The following is a 17,095-nucleotide window of genomic DNA, read 5'->3' on the forward strand; positions in this document are numbered from 1 at the left end:
ATTATTTTTTCATTACCAGCTAAGTTGGCCATTCATGACCTTTTCTCTTGGATTTGGGCCTTGTCATTTGAATACACTGTAGAAATTTGAAAATAGTTCAAGGATAAAGATGAATTACTGCTTGAAAATTAGAAGTAATCATTGATGTATGTCATGTGTTTGTGTCAAATTGTGTTTTATAATTCTGATTTTTCCATTAATGGTATTGATAGTCCTATAAATTAAAAAGATTACCACCGATTTCATGCAAGTTATTGAACTCATGTACACAGCTGTGTGAAATATATAAAATATGACAGATGTGCATTTCTTATTTGTTAGCTTATTTATTAGATTATATTATTTTCAATGGTTACTATTTCCTAGCATTTCACAAAAACAGTAGCCTAAACCACGTAATAGCCTTATCCAAAGTCCACTGGAACAAATGTAGGAGTCACACTGACTCTCATTTTTTTATATCAGCACTAAATATGAAAATTCTGTTTTCATATCACTTCAATATTATTTACATGAATGTAGAAAGTCATAAAATATGTGTCTAGAGCTAATATGAGTTCACTCTTGTTATATAGTTATGCTATCCCTGGAACAAAGGAAATGCGAAGGTAAAGCTGCAGCGAATTCTGTAATACTTGTCAGTTTACCATTCTGGAATGAAACAAAGGTGCTTAACGTGCGAATGCGCTTAGCGTTCAAATCCTGCATATTAAACATAGCTTGTTCTTGAGTAATACTCAACTAGATTCCAAACATTCTTTAAAAAAGTGTTTTCATTGAGAGATCAAATATGTAAGAAGATTTTCAAAACTGACTTGCTGTTGTGATATCTAATGGTGTTTAAAAATTGTCAGTTCTAAGTAATACACCTCTGCAAATATGAGCATGTAATTTATATGTATTCAAAAAGATTTCTGATTGCTTAATTTCATTATGGGTTGTACACTGGGAGAATTGAACACAAACTAGGTTCTCAGATAATTTAGTGAAGTTATTAGCTAATTTAGTAAAATTATTATTTAAACACAAAACTTATTTACAATTGCAGATTTAATACAAAGACATAGAAAGCACTGCCACGGAAAAATTTCAAACTGAGCAAATCGTTGGGAAAGTGTTTCCATTCAAAATAACTTGTGCTGAAGCTCACGCTCTCTACAGGAAGAGAAATGATCAATCTAAAAAAAGCTTGTTCCTAGCAGACCTATTGTTGGTGTCACAGTGACCTGCCTGAAAAATTCCAGGGTGTTTCAGGATCCATGGGTGCAGGGCAGATCCGTAAAAACATGTTTTCTTGTCTATGAAAAACAGCTTTCTTAAATAACTCCTAATTTCCTTCCATGTTTTTGTGTCTCAAGTCAGTTGATTTACTCACAATTTTCCTCATATTTTTCACTCGCTTTTTCCTCCTTTCTGTTTCTTGGCCAGGTGGACCCAAACTCAGTGTCTGAGTCCTTCTATGTTGGCCCTAAAAGAAAAAAAAAAGTCTGCATAAACTTAATATACATGATAAAATAATATTAATAATAAAATATTGCTCTTATTGCCTTAGAAGGCAATAGGAAGGTAAATCTTTTTTATGAACCTGGACTTGGACTCTTTTTGTAAAGCTGTTTTCACATGAACATACACAAATATATAAGATAATGGTCAATGCTGAAAGGTTGGTTATATGGTTGTAGAAACTTTACCAAACTTCTACATATTTTACAGCTATTTCAGATATGTAAAATTATTCAAGCAAAATTAATATTTGGAATTTTTGGTTATCTGGAATCCATAGAAAGATACTTCTCTTTGAGAACATTGTATGGATTTATTGAAATAATGTTATATTACGTTTTGGAAGGTAATAAGGATGATGGTATACATGGTCATATATGTTACGCATGTTAAAACCATTGTGTTATCTGGTCTATCCTGACAACAGCATGGTTTCTTCCCTTAAAACATATTCTTTGATGTTCTATCCACTCTAACTTTAACTATTGCATCTAACTGGGTCACTGAATCTTTAAACTGCTAAACTAGGCGCAGTATGAAGTATGAATTGGGAGTTGAGTAATGTGGTTAAAAAACCACTGCGGAGTAGGTCAAAACCAGCGAGTTTATTTTTACTGTCAACCTAATTCACGTTTGAAGTGCGGTAACGGAAAAACAGACACGTATCCTAAATAACAGGCCATATCATGCCCTCACTCTGCATCTGAAACCAGCACAAACAGCCCTTGGAAAGCTGCTTGTGGAACAGTGGCAGATTGCGACCCTTCACTTTCAGTTTTACTTAATAGTACTTAATGGCAAACTTTCCCTTTTGATACATATACACAGCTCCTTCTAAAGAATATCAGACTCATATTCAAAAAAGTTAGCTCTTTGTATTTATGTTTTTTTAATCTTTCCAGTCTTTAACTTAATTTTTTTTTTTCTTATTCTTGTTTCCTCCCCCTCCCCCTCAAGCTATCTAGCAGCATTTTGGATATATATAACAGTGACCAGGGAATGGCACCAGCTAACATGGGTCTCACAAATGCTTCTTGCCCAGCTAATCTACCAGTAAAAAGGGAACTCACAGGTAAAAGAAATCTGAGATTTTGGTATTTTATAATTTCAGAAGTGATGATGTTTCTTTTAAAAGGTGAATAAAACCTACCAATGAAATAGATCTCCATAATTAATTTCCTGAGAATTTTGAAGTTTGTAGTTTCATTTAAGGAAAAAAACAATGACCAAGGAGAAATATTTTCTTTCTGTTCTCCTCTTCAGCAATTCAGAAACCATGTTTGCCCTCTGGTTTTTATGTACATCATGCTTCTAATAAAGCTAATTATTTTAGGAAACATAGTGGATTCTTCCACATATTGGCTCCTGATCGGTGGTATAAATAAATTATCATCCATTAAATTTGTTCCAGGGTAGAACAAATAGTTCTTTTAAAAGCTTACAATAAGGCTATTCAAGGTAAATCTATATTAGTGGATTAACAACTTTAAAAGTTACATTCAATTAATCCAAAGAATGCTAACAACCATGTACAGTTTATTAGTGTCACTCAGAGAAAACAGTGAGTTTGTTCAATATCTTACAAATCTGATTAACTCTTGCATTATGGGATATACAAATCCATATTCACATTAGTGTATTGTAAGTTTTATCCTGCTGTAAAATACAGCAAATTAGAGAAAAATGCCCCCCCTGTAGCGTTTCTATGTTCTTAAATAAAAAATGTGCAATAAAAAAATCTTAATCTACCTGCCAGACTTGCTCAAAAATTTAGTACTTGTAGAATATAGATTTGCTTATGATCTTGTTTAATAATAAAAAGAGTAATGAAGTAAAAAGACTAGAAGCCCGGTCTTTGTGACAAGAGGCCATTTTGAAAAGGTGAAAGAAGTACTGGAATTGCAACTTAAGGACTGTTTTAATAAATGTTGCTTTCTGTCAGAAGCAGATACACGAGCAATGGCAAAGGAGAGACAAAAAAAGGATAACCACAATCTCAGTAAGTATATGTTCATCTTCCATCTCATTAAATGGAATGTATGGGGAAAGCAAAAATAATATACATTAGCTACCATGTCTCCATTCTTTTTCTAGGTCAGCATCTTACCAGGGTAATCAAATGGAACTCAGTCTGCAAATATAGCCAACTATATGGCTTTCTACCCTGAAATTAATTTCTGTCTTATTTTTTCTTTCAAAATACTTTGCATATTTTAATGAACTTCTTTCTAGATCACCTCCTGCTCCTGTATTTTTATTCTAGTTGTACATGTATCCTACACTATTCCATTTTATTTGACATCACCTTTAAGAATTACAGTGCAAATCAGACAAGAAAAGAGGTAGATGATGAAAAAAACAACAGCGAAGATCCAGCCTCCTCACACCATACTCACTGAGGCATCCAAGCGAGAGGCTGTATCACTCTATGGGTCATGGGAAGGGAAAAAACATCTACAGAGGCTATCAGACAACTTCCAAATGCTAGTTAAGCACTTAAAGTTGTGGAAATTATATGTCACAAAAGGAGATGGGGGCAGGACTGGGTGAGATACATGATCCTCTGACTCTGCTCTGATACACAAACCCCCGAACTTCTGGAGGCTGGGATCCGCTTCTGTTCCCTTCATGGAGAGCAGTGCAGCCACGTACAGATGTTAGGCTGTTCCAAAGGAACAGTCTTCTCTAGTTCAGGCTTAGAACATGATGAAATTCATAGTTCAGTGTCTAAATATTAAACTTATAAAAATAAAAACTGTTTTGGTTTATCCAGAATAGAAAAAAAATTTATCGTTTTTATTGCTGAAAGAAGATTGTTTATAAAATTAGGACAACTTTCTGGTACTTAGACTTTCCAGAAGGCATCCTTATTTCTGCCTGTACATTCTTGTGGATTACAGGCAGGCCATGCAGATATTTAGGCCTGCTGCTAGCACATCTTCTCTGAAGTGCCAATGCAGCTGCTGCCTGTCTTGTTTGGGCAGGAATGGGGACTTTTTTCCGGGCAAGGAAAGGTGGTGGGTGGGAGTTGTCTGGAACTGTGAGGAGGGGAAAGACAGGAGCAAGCATACATTAGGGATGCCAGGTCTTACTATTGCCTCCACTCTTTATTTTGGCTCTGAGATCATCCTGCCTGAACACAGAAGACATGTCTGAGAACTGTCCCTTACCACTGGCAACTGAGCTGAAGGCTGTATGCCAGGGTGACAGTGCGCAGATGTGTAACATCTCTTCTTGTTTGGGTCCAGGTGTACGCTTCAGAGCTTAAAGTCTCTCTGGAGATGGCTCAACTATTCGATGGCTTGGACATATTAATGTATTACATATAAAGTTTTTATTAGTGTGATTTACTCTTTTATGAGTGCCAGATTTTTTAGAGACGGTATGAAAAATGAGGTATTGGAACTTGATCAGAATTATACAATCATGTTTCAGGTTGAATTAAGGTCCACATTTCACAGGAATGTTCTTGTACCTCCTCATACCAAGGAGGAACTAGAAAAAAAGTTCCTTATGAAAGGTTAAATCCTCAATGAAACCATGAAAAGGGATTTAGACCTAAGAAATGAAACCCATTCATCACGTAACAGAGAGTTTAAACCATTACTGAATGTATTTTGGTGGTGTGTGTTTGTTTGTCATAAACAAAGGATTAAGGGTGTAATGTTTGTTTGCTATATGGTCATCCTGTCCCTGTAGTTTGAAAAATCATCTTCTGGTTCAGCTTTGGTATAATTCGATACTTGAAATATTATTGCCAACTTAGGATACCAATAGAACTGTAGCAGACATAAATCAGTAAAGCTCCACTGAAATGTGTTTCCAAGCTTCAAAATTTCCCCCCTAATTCACTAGAATAATCATTGGAAGTTTCTTTTTAGGAAAAACTACAGCAATAGCAAGAAAGAGAATTCTGTAAGTGTCTACTTACGAATAAATTTTTTTGTTTGCCTTGGTTTATAGCCAATGTTTAGTTGACTTTTTTTGATGGGCATCTGGCAGACCTTTTCCACACTGTAAATACTAATTAAACAACAGCTGTTATGCCATATGACCATAGAGTTAATGCACATCCTTTAACTCTTTTTTCCTTGCTATTATTTTGCCAACATAACTGAAATATCTTCTAAATTACTCTGTTGCTATGTGCTCAGGTACACTGTGTTCTGCTAAGCCATCCAGCGCATTCATGCCAATAGGATGCACGGGGTCACTTAACAGTACGCTCAGGAGGATTATAACCCTGTCTCCTCAATATGACTACAAAACCCAAGATGCTTTAATCTGTTGAATGAAATTCCTGTTTCTAAAGAGAGTAAGACGAGATAACACATCTCACCAAGGCAGGTGTCACATTCACCAGGGCAAATAACACCCAGGGAGTTTCCTGAGCTGGAATCTGCTAGGAAGAAATAACTGACTGCTGCACAACCTGAAGGCCTCACACAGACAGGAAGAAAAAACACCTTTATGTATTGGAGGAAGTAAAGAACCAGAAGTGATCTATGTGGTGGGGCTGAGATTGAAAGCGATATGCTCAATATGCCTGTGAGAAGGTTGCAGTCAGGCTGGGAAGACCCACCAGGCTTCCCTTGATTGCACACTTCTAATTTAGCTCTATCAGGCCCTAAGGACTGGCTTTTTGTACTTACATTCAAAATTAGGACATTGTACTTTAATTGAACATCCGTATACATGGATGAGAGGAGCATGTATCCCTTCTGCCCATTTTCTAGGCTGACCTAAGTGGGTCTGGTCTGGTCTGACAGAATATAGTGTCACTAGCTTATCAACCCTAACGTAAAGGCTCCCAAGAAGCAAGGAATAACAGAAATGCCTCAATGCAAGGCTAGTGATGGACCAAAGCTGAATCCTGTCCTGAATTCAGGCGCTTTGGATTGAGTCAAAGCATCATGTGGAGGGAGTGGACAAAAGTGCGAGTTCACACCAGTAGAACATCACTGCTGGTCTTCGACAGCGAGCAGTACCACAGCGGGACTGCGTTCTCACTGCATATACTTTCTATATCACAATTATATACAAGAAATCCCCTAAAGCGATAAGATGTCCATTGGTCCTATCCACTAGAAAATGTGAGGTTTCTGCATATAAAAGCTGGAGAAAAGCTGGTGAGGAAGCAGAGCAGAATTGTCTCTAAATTAGTGAAATGCGAAGCATGAAGGTGACTGTCCTTTTGTGCAGAGAAGGGGCACACACTCCAGTCTGGATTCCAGTCCAATGCTGATGAAGTGGACTGAAAGCATGGAGAGGGGGAACTAATTTTAAGAGGCTTTTTTTCCTTTCTAAGTAAACTGCAAGTAAGCAAAGGTACCATACATAGTTTGTTTTAGGAGAAGCATAAACTTAAATACAGATTTTTTTAAAAATTGTTTAAATGAGGTTTTTCTTCATTTTCTGTGTGTTCTAAAAGTTATTGTAAATACGCTTGTGCTGTACCATCGAAGGAAACAGATGTGCTGGAGATGAAGTGTTCCTGGTACGCAGCCTTTCTCAGTTTCGGTGAAGGGATATGGTTGCAGATGTGTCCTCTCAGTGCTTTGCAATGCTGATAACAATGGATAAGAGATAGTGAAGCTGTTAACTGGGATCTGTAGCAGGAGTTCTGCCAAAATATGAAATGCTGGATGAATTGTCTTGTGCCCCTGTTGAAGTTATCAGCAAAACTCTAGTAAGCTCGAAAACTCCGTTGGGGGGGAGCGGGGTGGAGCTAGGATACACAAACATCAGAAAAAAAGAAGTATTAGCTCATATTCAGAGGATGTGGGACTATTTCATTTTCTGGGAGTCTGGTTGTAAATGAGCATAAAACCTACAGGTAGGTTAAGATACAGAGATGGTACTAATCATGGAGTCTGTCCTGAGAGTAAGTCAGAGACAGGTAAGAGATCACGTTGGGATTTCTATTTGAGGGAGAAATTTTCTGTACATTGACTGACTTGTTTTTGACTAATTAAAATGTTTTACGTTGAATTTCTCCAACAATATTTTACCATAAAAATAGTAACTGTTTCTTTTTAACAGTTGAGAGAAGAAGAAGGTATAATATTAATTACCGAATCAAGGAGCTTGGCACACTCATCCCCAAGTCTAATGATCCGTGAGTTCAACAGTCTTTCCTATAATAATGTTTTTAGTTTAAATACAGGGGGAAAACGACAGTTGCATATACTGTCTCTAGGATTGAGTAATGGGATACAAAATCTTCCATGCCAGGTCACTGGCTCAGATCAGGCTGTTAAATAACAAACCTTTGACAGATTTTTGGTGCTCGTTGGGAAAACTTATGTCAAAGGATAATAAAATGACAGCAATTCCACAGTGTTTAAGAGAGAATGATAAATCAGGGGAAAAAAAACCCCAAACAACAAACAAAACCAAAAAGAAGAAAAAAAAGATGATAAACCAAACAACAGAAAGTCCAGCTCTCTGTCCCTGGGAGCAATTGAGTGGTGTCTCTGGAGAAGGAAGGAGTGATGCTTTCAGCCCTTGCCATGGGCCCTCTAGTGGGATAAAACAAAATGCATGTTGTCACTGCCCGCCCTTTGCCTAAATAAAAAAAAAAAAAAAAATCATTTTAAGACTGTAGATTGATCATTTTTCAGAAGTCCTCTACTCAGTACAGAAAAAACAACATTCCTAAAATGCAAAGATAAAAATAATAATTGCTATAATTGCTATAATAATAGCATTTTATACTAATGCATATACTTACACTAACACAGAATGCATATTTCTCAAACTGTACCTGCATTCCCTTAAAGCTTACATTTGTCATCAATATGAAAAAAGCCATCTCGGCAGGAAAGCCTATTGCAGGATTAGCAATAACAATTCAGTGTGATATTTAATGCTGAACTTTAGCCTTAGATTTCTCACGTCACTCAGGGAAGCCTTAAGACCATGCACTAGCATGGCTGTGACGCGCATAAAATTGATTATACAGATTTTGTCTTTATCATTTGCATGTCAATACAGACCTGCATGATACTTCAAATGAAAACTTCTATTGATATTTCAGCCTTTTTTTTTTTTTCCTTAGGACTAAGAAAATCTTGATTATATTAAGGATTTCTGTAACAATAGAAAGCTGCGTGAGACTCACATAAGTACAAGGTTGGCATAACAAGCCACTTGGAGTGATATCACCAGAGAGAAAGTTAACATACCGCATCCATTTTAGAGAATTCACAAACTCAACTCCTTCCGCAGCATCCAAGATTAGATAAATGGGCATGTTCCTGTTATTGATATAGAATTAGGTATTACAGCTGAGTTAAAATATGAAGCACTTGAAGTACCTAAATAAACTTTTGGCCACATGTGATTCACTGCAAACACAGACTGGCAGAGGAATTTTAATTTTGCTGGTGCACCTTTCAGTATTCAAGACCATTTGGGCAAATAATTGAAAGATTTCTCAGGAAAACAGTGGATGGCACTGTTGGTTTGCAGCTATAAAGCAATAATGGAAGCAAGTTATGCTGCAAATAGAAACGGGCATGAGGTACAAATTCCAGTTGTGATTTTTGATTATCTACAGAGGTGTTTCAGTTACATGTTTTGGTCTGGATTCAGGTTTAGTTTTTGAGCTTATTCAAAACATTAATACCTAGAGCAATCCCTTTAGCTCTTCTTAAAATGAATGACCTGGACATGTAATTTTGCTCCAGTAAGAGGATGATTGATTTTAACCACAGATTTTGGTGTTGTTGCCTGATAAAAAAGTTTCAAGTATAGATCCTGAAGACATCACCTTTTCCCATTTTAGTCTTCAAAGCCATGATAGAGTTCAACAGTTACAGCCCCAAAGTGGCTCATGTTTACAAAAACACAAAGTGAGTTTAAGTGTCTCATGTTCTGAGGACTGGTGTCTTCAAAAAATGCTGGTAATCAGTACCCCTTTTGAAAATAGGCCAATTTAAAACCTTTCAAGTTTGTCTTAAGGTAAAAAAGAGGCATCAAAAGGTGCAGGACAATTTTGAAAAACTAGGTTATAACACAACTTTGCTGTAGCTTGGTGCCAGGTTAAATTAATCCAAAGACGTGTAAACAATTTTTTTTTGAGGGTGGAAATACATCAATTTGACCATGTTGTTTTGTTGGCTGAGCAGATCAAAATTATTATTTCTTTCTGGTATGGTCCTGTGTTGCCAAATCATAACTCAGTGTCCTTACCCTCTTTTTCAGTTCTTGCTTTTTCCTTCGTAACACCTTACTGTGCCCCCAATCTGCCCTCTTCTTCTTTGAAAGAAAGAGATGTATCAGCTCTTACAATACTTTATCTGTAACATTTTATCACACGTAGCATTTTCACCTCATATATTGATTTTAGAACATTCTTCTTATAGTGGGAACTTAGCTGTAAAAGGAGAAACCTTACTGATGCTTGGACTAATGACAGTGAAGCAAATCAGGCTTTGCATTGAAGAGCAAACACTGCCATAACTAAGCCATTGTGGTTAGCATGCCTGTCCCAGATGGCTTGCTTCAAGAAGATTACATTCAGACTCAGGAACAGAAAAGGACATTTTTGATGCTATTTGGAAACCTTTTATGATTTATATTTCTTAGAAGTGGTGTGTGGGGTTTTTATTTCACTTTTGTTTTGTTAGTTACATAGTGAACTTGTTTGGCTCCTGCAGAGCTTCTGCAGGGACTTTCTTTTGACTGGCTTAAAACCCTATTCTTTTCACTTTTTTTTTTTTTAATTTAATGATGAAAAGCGTGGATTACATTGCTTAAATGAATGGGTGTTTTAAGTTCACTTCATCAGCATTAGAAAATGGAGATAAGTAGAAGTTGCAAAGAACTTTGACTCTTTTGTGTAATTTTCAATGCTTAGATATCCACGTGGTAGATGATTCAGAAATGCAAAACAGTCATACAGAATAATTCAAAAATGGTATAAAAAAAGGCCCCAAATACCCGGTAATATTTTGCTGAAAAACTCATAACCAGCTCCTTCAAATATACCTACCTTTCCATTCGCGGTTCCTTTGTGTTCAGCCTTTCAGACCCCAGTTTTAGGTGGGTCACAGGACTTCGCATTCTGACAAAGTCTAGAAATGCCTACACAAGAACTGTTTTATGGTAGCCGACAAGAATGACCAGAAATACTAAGAAAAAAAATGTCTTTCAGAATTCTAGTCGTTTTACACAGACAGGATGTTAAGAGAACCACTGAGGATTTGGGCAGAAGTAGTGTGTTGCTCTCACTCTCTGCGTCTGCCTGTGCCTGACCTTCTGTCTGTTGCCGGTGGACAGACCCTCTAACAGCCGGCACAGCCACGTTTCTTGTAAAGGAAAACCTTGTGTACACTTATGTGATTATAAAATGGAAACTTGCTGCCCCTTTCAGAAGAATACACTTTGTAATTGTGTAGGTCATCAAAACAAGTACAAAGTCCTTCAAAGTATTTCTTTGAGCAAGCATAGGTTAAAGCTAATTTCTTGGAAAAAGGGAAAGAAACGGTCTGCAAACATAGTTTCAGCTTCACAAATGTGTTTGCTATTAGTAACTGCTCTGTGTCTGGCAGACTCTGTGACTATCACCGTCTCCCAAATTCTGTTTTTGTTAATTGATTTTAATCTTAGATGATCAGATGTTCTCATCCTTCCTACAAGAGTTCAACTTGCGTTAACCAGTGGAGCTCCTTTGGCTTCAACAAAGTTACCTGAATGGAAATGAGCTGAAGATCAGTCTCATGGCTATGTTTCTTTTCTCCTAAATGAGAAACTCTCCTAGGTGAGAGTTACATGTTGGCGTCTGGGCATTTAAGATTTGAGAAGAGAGATTCAGCTGGTAAAGTTAGGAGGAGCTAGGGTTCCAAGACTAATAAAACACCATGTGTTTGTTACTTACTTGTTACTTTTCCATGCAAATCACGTTAAGTGTGGTAGACCTCTGTTAATTAAACCAGGTAACACATGCGTAGCCTGCTAAAAATTTCGATTATTGTACCACATGCACACACAAAGACACAATCCTCCTTTGCAGAGGTCATTGCTGATGACCAGACCTGCAAAACTTCTTACTGCTCTCAACTGACTTGTTTCACGTGTAGAGTTTCCCACATGTTTCAGTATTTACAGGAAGGAGACTTACATACACACAATAAAAATGAAGAATAAAGCAGGGGGGGAAAGAAAGGAATTAACAGACAGTGAAAGAGATAAATGAAAGAAAAAAAAAAGGATTCCTGACATCTCCAAAGACTAGTTGATCTATAATGAACTTAGTAGGTTCAAAACAGTTGCGAATGCAACTGTTTGGTCTGTTTTTATAAAGCAGTTTCCAATAAAATGGCTAACATCTGACAGTAGCTGCCCAGTTTTTAAAGGTTCTCAAATGGGTTTGTAGGCCTTGTCATTTCAAATTTTATCTCTATTATATGGTGAGAAAGCACAATATGTAAATCTCTAAAAAGCAAAAAACCCACATTTCCCCAGTGCCACCTTTATAATATTTCAGATAACTTGCACCCAATTTAGAATTCAGCATTTTCAGAGAAATAACAGAAAACCAAGTACTGAACGGAGAATATCTGAATTCTTAGGCACTTGCTATGCTTGGAGTTAACCCGCCTTCAAATGCTGAGGTGTTTTTTTCTTCCCATGATAGATGAATCCGCTTGCCTGCGAAGCAGAGCCAGATGCACTGCAGGCTATTGCTATGCAGGCACCTCCCATGTCCTATTCCCCCCCTTTGCCTTCATCCTCACTTGTTACGTTGCTGCTCTTCCAACCCTGCATGTCTGCACAGAGCTTCTGTTTCTCCGTAGCTCTGTCCCGTGACTGCTGTACGGTGCCCTGGGCTAGAACGGATGGAGAGTGTCTGCGATGCAGAACCAGCACAGACATCTTCAGTATTTTCTGAAAAGAAAATACTGGTATAAATAGAGACACAAGGAGTGAAAGACATGTTGACTTCTAAGGTCGCCAGCTGATCCTTTGCTGTGTTGCCTTCAGACATTGGAAGATTTAACTTCAACATTTCTCATTTAATAAGACACCAACCAGCATATGTATATATAAGTAGAGATGTAGAAGGTATGTGGGATACGTGCACAGACACAGACACATACAGAGCATAACAGAGTCTCTTAAATGATGATAGTAGCCACAGCATTTTCATCCTAGATCTCCATGATAGTTTTGCCTCTCAAATCTGTAAATCTTGCCACAAGAGATATCTATCTATGCATTTCACGCAGAAGCTGACCAGATCCATCTCTCTGGCAGTTTGAATCCAGGAATTAGCCCTCTTGTGAAGACTTACTTCAACCTATGAGAAAAAATATCATTACCATATATGTAAAAAATCAAACTATCTAGGCAACATGAACTAAAAGTAAGCAATATCACAAAGGCGGTCAATTATGTGTAACATGAATGCATTTCATCACAAAAAGATTCCAAACACAGTCATGAATATATGGCTTATTCATATGTCAAGCAGAAAGATTAACCAAAAAATATTTTTGTCTGAATTTGATTTTGCATTCATAACATTTTATAACTGACATGAAATTGATTGTGAAATCATTATCATCAAATATTTGCCAAGTATGTGATATATGCATATTTTTCTCCTGCTGTTACATGTCTTAATTATTTCCATTTTCCAGTCATGGATTAATTTCTGATTTCATAGTGCTACATTTTTATGTTGAGACCATCAGTCCGACACTGGCTTAGTTTTGTCTTGGTTACATGCAGGAGGAGCTGACCCCCCTTGCCTGGGCAGATTGCGTTTCTCCAGAGTTTCGGTTATAGGTTTTCTTATTACTGTAGCACTTTTCATAGTTGCCATGAAAATGTCCTAAATCAGTTGTTTTCACTTGAAATTAAACAAAACCCTACTGTAATTCTGAGCTATATATAGCACATATAGCTCATATCTGAGATGGCAGTGGAGATTCATGGTTTGAAACGTTGTTGTCCTCCTGACTTCGCTGCTCCTATTTATTCAGGAGTGCTCTGGTGTAGACAGACAGGCATCTCGCTGCCTTTCAAACTGCACTGCAATTCAGGTATAAATAGGGACCTCTCAGTATTTTACTTAACCTTCCAAAGAGGCCTGAAGAAAACAAGATTATAATGTGGTGATGGCAAAGATTTGTCCGGAAAGTAAGCATTGTGTGTACTAAAAACTTCCTTAACCTTTACGGTTTGAACGTAAGTATCCCACATGTGAGGAGAAAGTCCCCTCCTAGGAGGGAGTCCATGGGATGCTGGTAGGAAAATGTTCTGTCCTCCCCCCTGGGCAGGAAGTACAGGGAGAGGAAGAAGGAGACAGAGGAACTGCCAAGAGATGTTTCAGCTGCCGTGAGGTACACAGGTTCTGCTCGTGGCTCCCAGTCCCACCTCTGCTTTAGTTTTTTTGACCAGGGAATGTCTAAATGAGAAGACATACCCACTTCAGCAAGCAGCCTCTGATGTTATGGCTTCGCAGACAGCAGGGTCTGAGTCAATAATTATTTTCTCTCTGACCACCTCACCTTCTAATCCTGAAACCTGTGCATTCATGGCCCACATCACTGAGACAAGGGGAGGTCCCAGCTTGCTGGAGCCCTGCGGTTTGTGTGCTGCCCAGAGGACAGAGATGTGAGTTCGAGCCCTCTCTGATCAAAAAACTCGTTCTCCCAAATCTCTAGCAGATTATCTAAATTCTAGGATATGGTTAAACACTGTGATGCTTTATCATAAATAATTTTGCATATTATCATGGAATCATAGAATCATAGAATGGTTTGGGTTGGAAGGGACCTTAAAGATCACCTAGTTCCCACCCCCCTGCCATGGGCAGGGACACCTCCCACTAGACCAGGCTGCTCAAAGCCCCATCCAGCCTGGCCTTGAACACTTCCAGGGATGGGGCATCCACAGCTTCCCTCGGCAACCTGTTCCAGTGTCTCACCACCCTCACAGTAAAGAGTTTCTTCCTAATATCTAATCTAAATCTCCCCTCTTTCAGTTTAAAACCATTACCCCTCGTCCTATCACTCCACTCCCTCATAAAGAGTCCCTCCCCATCTTTCCCATAGGCCCCCTTTGGGTACTAAGCATCTTTAAAGCTATCAGCTCCAAAAGGTTTTATCCCTAGTACAGTGCATCAGGGAAGGCCAGGTAGTCTGGGTCCCTAAATCCTGTACCTGCCCAGCTTTTGCCCTGTATATTCAGTAGAAAGAAGGACAGCTGCCTTGGTGGAAGTGTCTAAGGGTGCTGAGCCATAGGGTAAGGTGCAAGGTTCTCTGGGCACTTACTCTGAGAGGCTGAAGTAAAGCATAGACACTTCTGCAATAAAACCACTCCAGGTCACAGTTTTACTCACCATAAGTGAGCATGTGAGTAGAAGCAAGTCTCACTAACTAAAGCAACCAAGAAATAATGGAAAGTGATGATTGACTGGAGTGTTATTTGTATTTCTTTTTGACTCTATAAAAGCCAGCATATAAGTATATGTATTTGGAATAAACACTAAAAGAAAAAACCCACTAAGGTGGTTACTCTAAGGTCACTCCCAACCTCAGATTCTTGCTGGTTTAAATAGCTTTTTCCTTCTCAGGTTTGCTTTATAGGACCAGAACCTCTGCCAATCTTCTCCACAGTCTAAGCCATCTTGCAGTGAAGTGGATCGTTTGGATAAACCCTTCTGTCTGTATATTTCATGCAGCGGGTCCATCCCGTATCATAAAATGCTGAACTTTATTAGAAATTAAACCTTTTGAACAAATTTGATTCTTGTTCCAAGGCCTCAAGACCTAACATAAAGGAATACATGGGAAGTTGATAAATGGGTACATGAAAGTCCTTGAACAGATGCATTTGAACAAGTGTATTGTTGTTAGTAAGACTGCTTGTAAACTGGAAGTTAAACCATAATTTTCTGATGGATGGATATGTTTAATCTTTTTTTTTTTTTTTTTTTTTTGCAAGGCTTTTATTTTGAGTTGGGGTCTGCATATAGCTGGGGATTTTAACTTGGTTTATACTGTTTCAAGATTTTTTGAAGGGGATTTTTGTCATTCCATAGCCATTATGCTTACCAAAGTGTGATTTGTCTGGTCTATCATCAATGGGGAGTGGCATTCAGCACAGACCATTTTTTTCTCAACAAGCATAAAAGCAACCTCATTAGTAAGTCAGGTAAAAGGAGTAGTATATTCAAAATGATCTTTAAAAATTTAGGCTTAAGTCCTCAGTAATGTATATTTCCTAGTTCATTAATGCAGAAATACTGCACATAGATTTTAATCTTAGAGTTAATAATAAAAGCAATTTTCACTAAAAATATAAAAACTGTAATGGTAGAATCATGATATTGCATTTAGCTCTCCCACAAAAAGTCACTTTATTACTTTCTTTTGACACTTATTTTCATTCTGGGATTAATTTTACTATATAAGGGCTTCTTAACTATTCTATTAAAATTTCCATTCAGAAGCAATAATATCTAAGAGTGAATAATAGTCATGTAAATCATTATTTCATATTAATGTAAAAGATTTTGTAAGTTCTTATGAATTCTGCTGACATGCACAATTGTGAAAAGGTTATCTCTACATTCTGCAGTGATATGCGCTGGAACAAAGGAACTATTTTAAAAGCATCAGTGGAGTACATCAAGTGGCTACAAAAAGAACAACAGAGAGCCAGAGAATTAGAACACAGGCAGAAGAAATTAGAGCATGCTAACAGAAGACTTCTACTCCGAATTCAGGTTTGCACAAGAACGTCGCCATGAACTACAAAGCTTTTGCAGTACTTATCCCTCATCAAATTTTATTAATCTATATCACTTTTCCCCAAATGGCATTTATTAAAAGTGAATTGGCTTTCCCTATTTATTGCTGTGTATACTGGGGAGGGGATATTTTTTAGATTTCTTTGATAATTAGACCTTACATAAAGGACTACGTGGAAAGTCAATAAAGTATTTCTACAAAGACTTTCCTTATGTATGTATTAGAGCCAGAGAAAGACAAAAAAGGAAGCAAAAAACTGTATCTCTGCAGCCAAAAATCAATACTGGACACAAAATTCCCTTCAGTATTTTCGTTTTCCCTTTGTAACCATTTCACACGTTACAATTCCTTGGGTATAGTGTGCCATGTTATATCTGCTTGCGACACTAAGCAGCAGAATACGGCTCTGCACGGCTTGAAATGCAAGATTTGAATATAGACACGCATGAAGATGAGATGACAGATAGATAGACAGAAAATCACTCATCCTACATATGGTGATTTACACATACCTGTATATCATAAGCATCATCAAATGAAGTATCTTCTATTTCTCTGCGTAGCCATGGATAACGAACTAGAAAGGTGCAACGCTTTTCTGTCACCTTGATTGGGTTCAGTACGCAATGGTTTTAGAGAAACTGTCCTATCTTTTATAGTCCCGTAGGACAGCTGCTTAATGACAGGAGGGGAAACAAAAACACTCGGGTGGCAAACTATCATAGGTTAACAATTTCATATTTCAAAACATAGTCTTACAACTGGATTAAAAATATTAATTTGCATGTACTATCCGTATACTTATTGCAATAGTTCTGAAAACA

General features: G+C 37.6%; 1 protein-coding gene across 2 annotated transcripts in view; it reads left to right on the forward strand.

Annotated features, from left to right (window-relative positions):
* TFEC (transcription factor EC) overlaps positions 1–17,095 on the forward strand; it is a 73,316-nt gene that overhangs the window by 51,246 nt on the left and 4,975 nt on the right. The window contains exons 4-7 of one of the 2 annotated variants that reach the window (XM_074603372.1): positions 2,461–2,575; positions 3,446–3,502; positions 7,546–7,621; positions 16,099–16,246. In XM_074603372.1, coding sequence (XP_074459473.1) covers positions 2,461–2,575; positions 3,446–3,502; positions 7,546–7,621; positions 16,099–16,246 — 396 coding nt within the window. The remainder of the gene's footprint in view (positions 1–2,460; positions 2,576–3,445; positions 3,503–7,545; positions 7,622–16,098; positions 16,247–17,095) is intronic. The other variant, XM_074603458.1, reaches the window with a different exon arrangement.

The sequence above is a fragment of the Larus michahellis genome, chromosome 1 (assembly GCF_964199755.1).
Source record: "Larus michahellis chromosome 1, bLarMic1.1, whole genome shotgun sequence".
Taxonomy (NCBI): Eukaryota; Metazoa; Chordata; class Aves; order Charadriiformes; family Laridae; genus Larus; species Larus michahellis.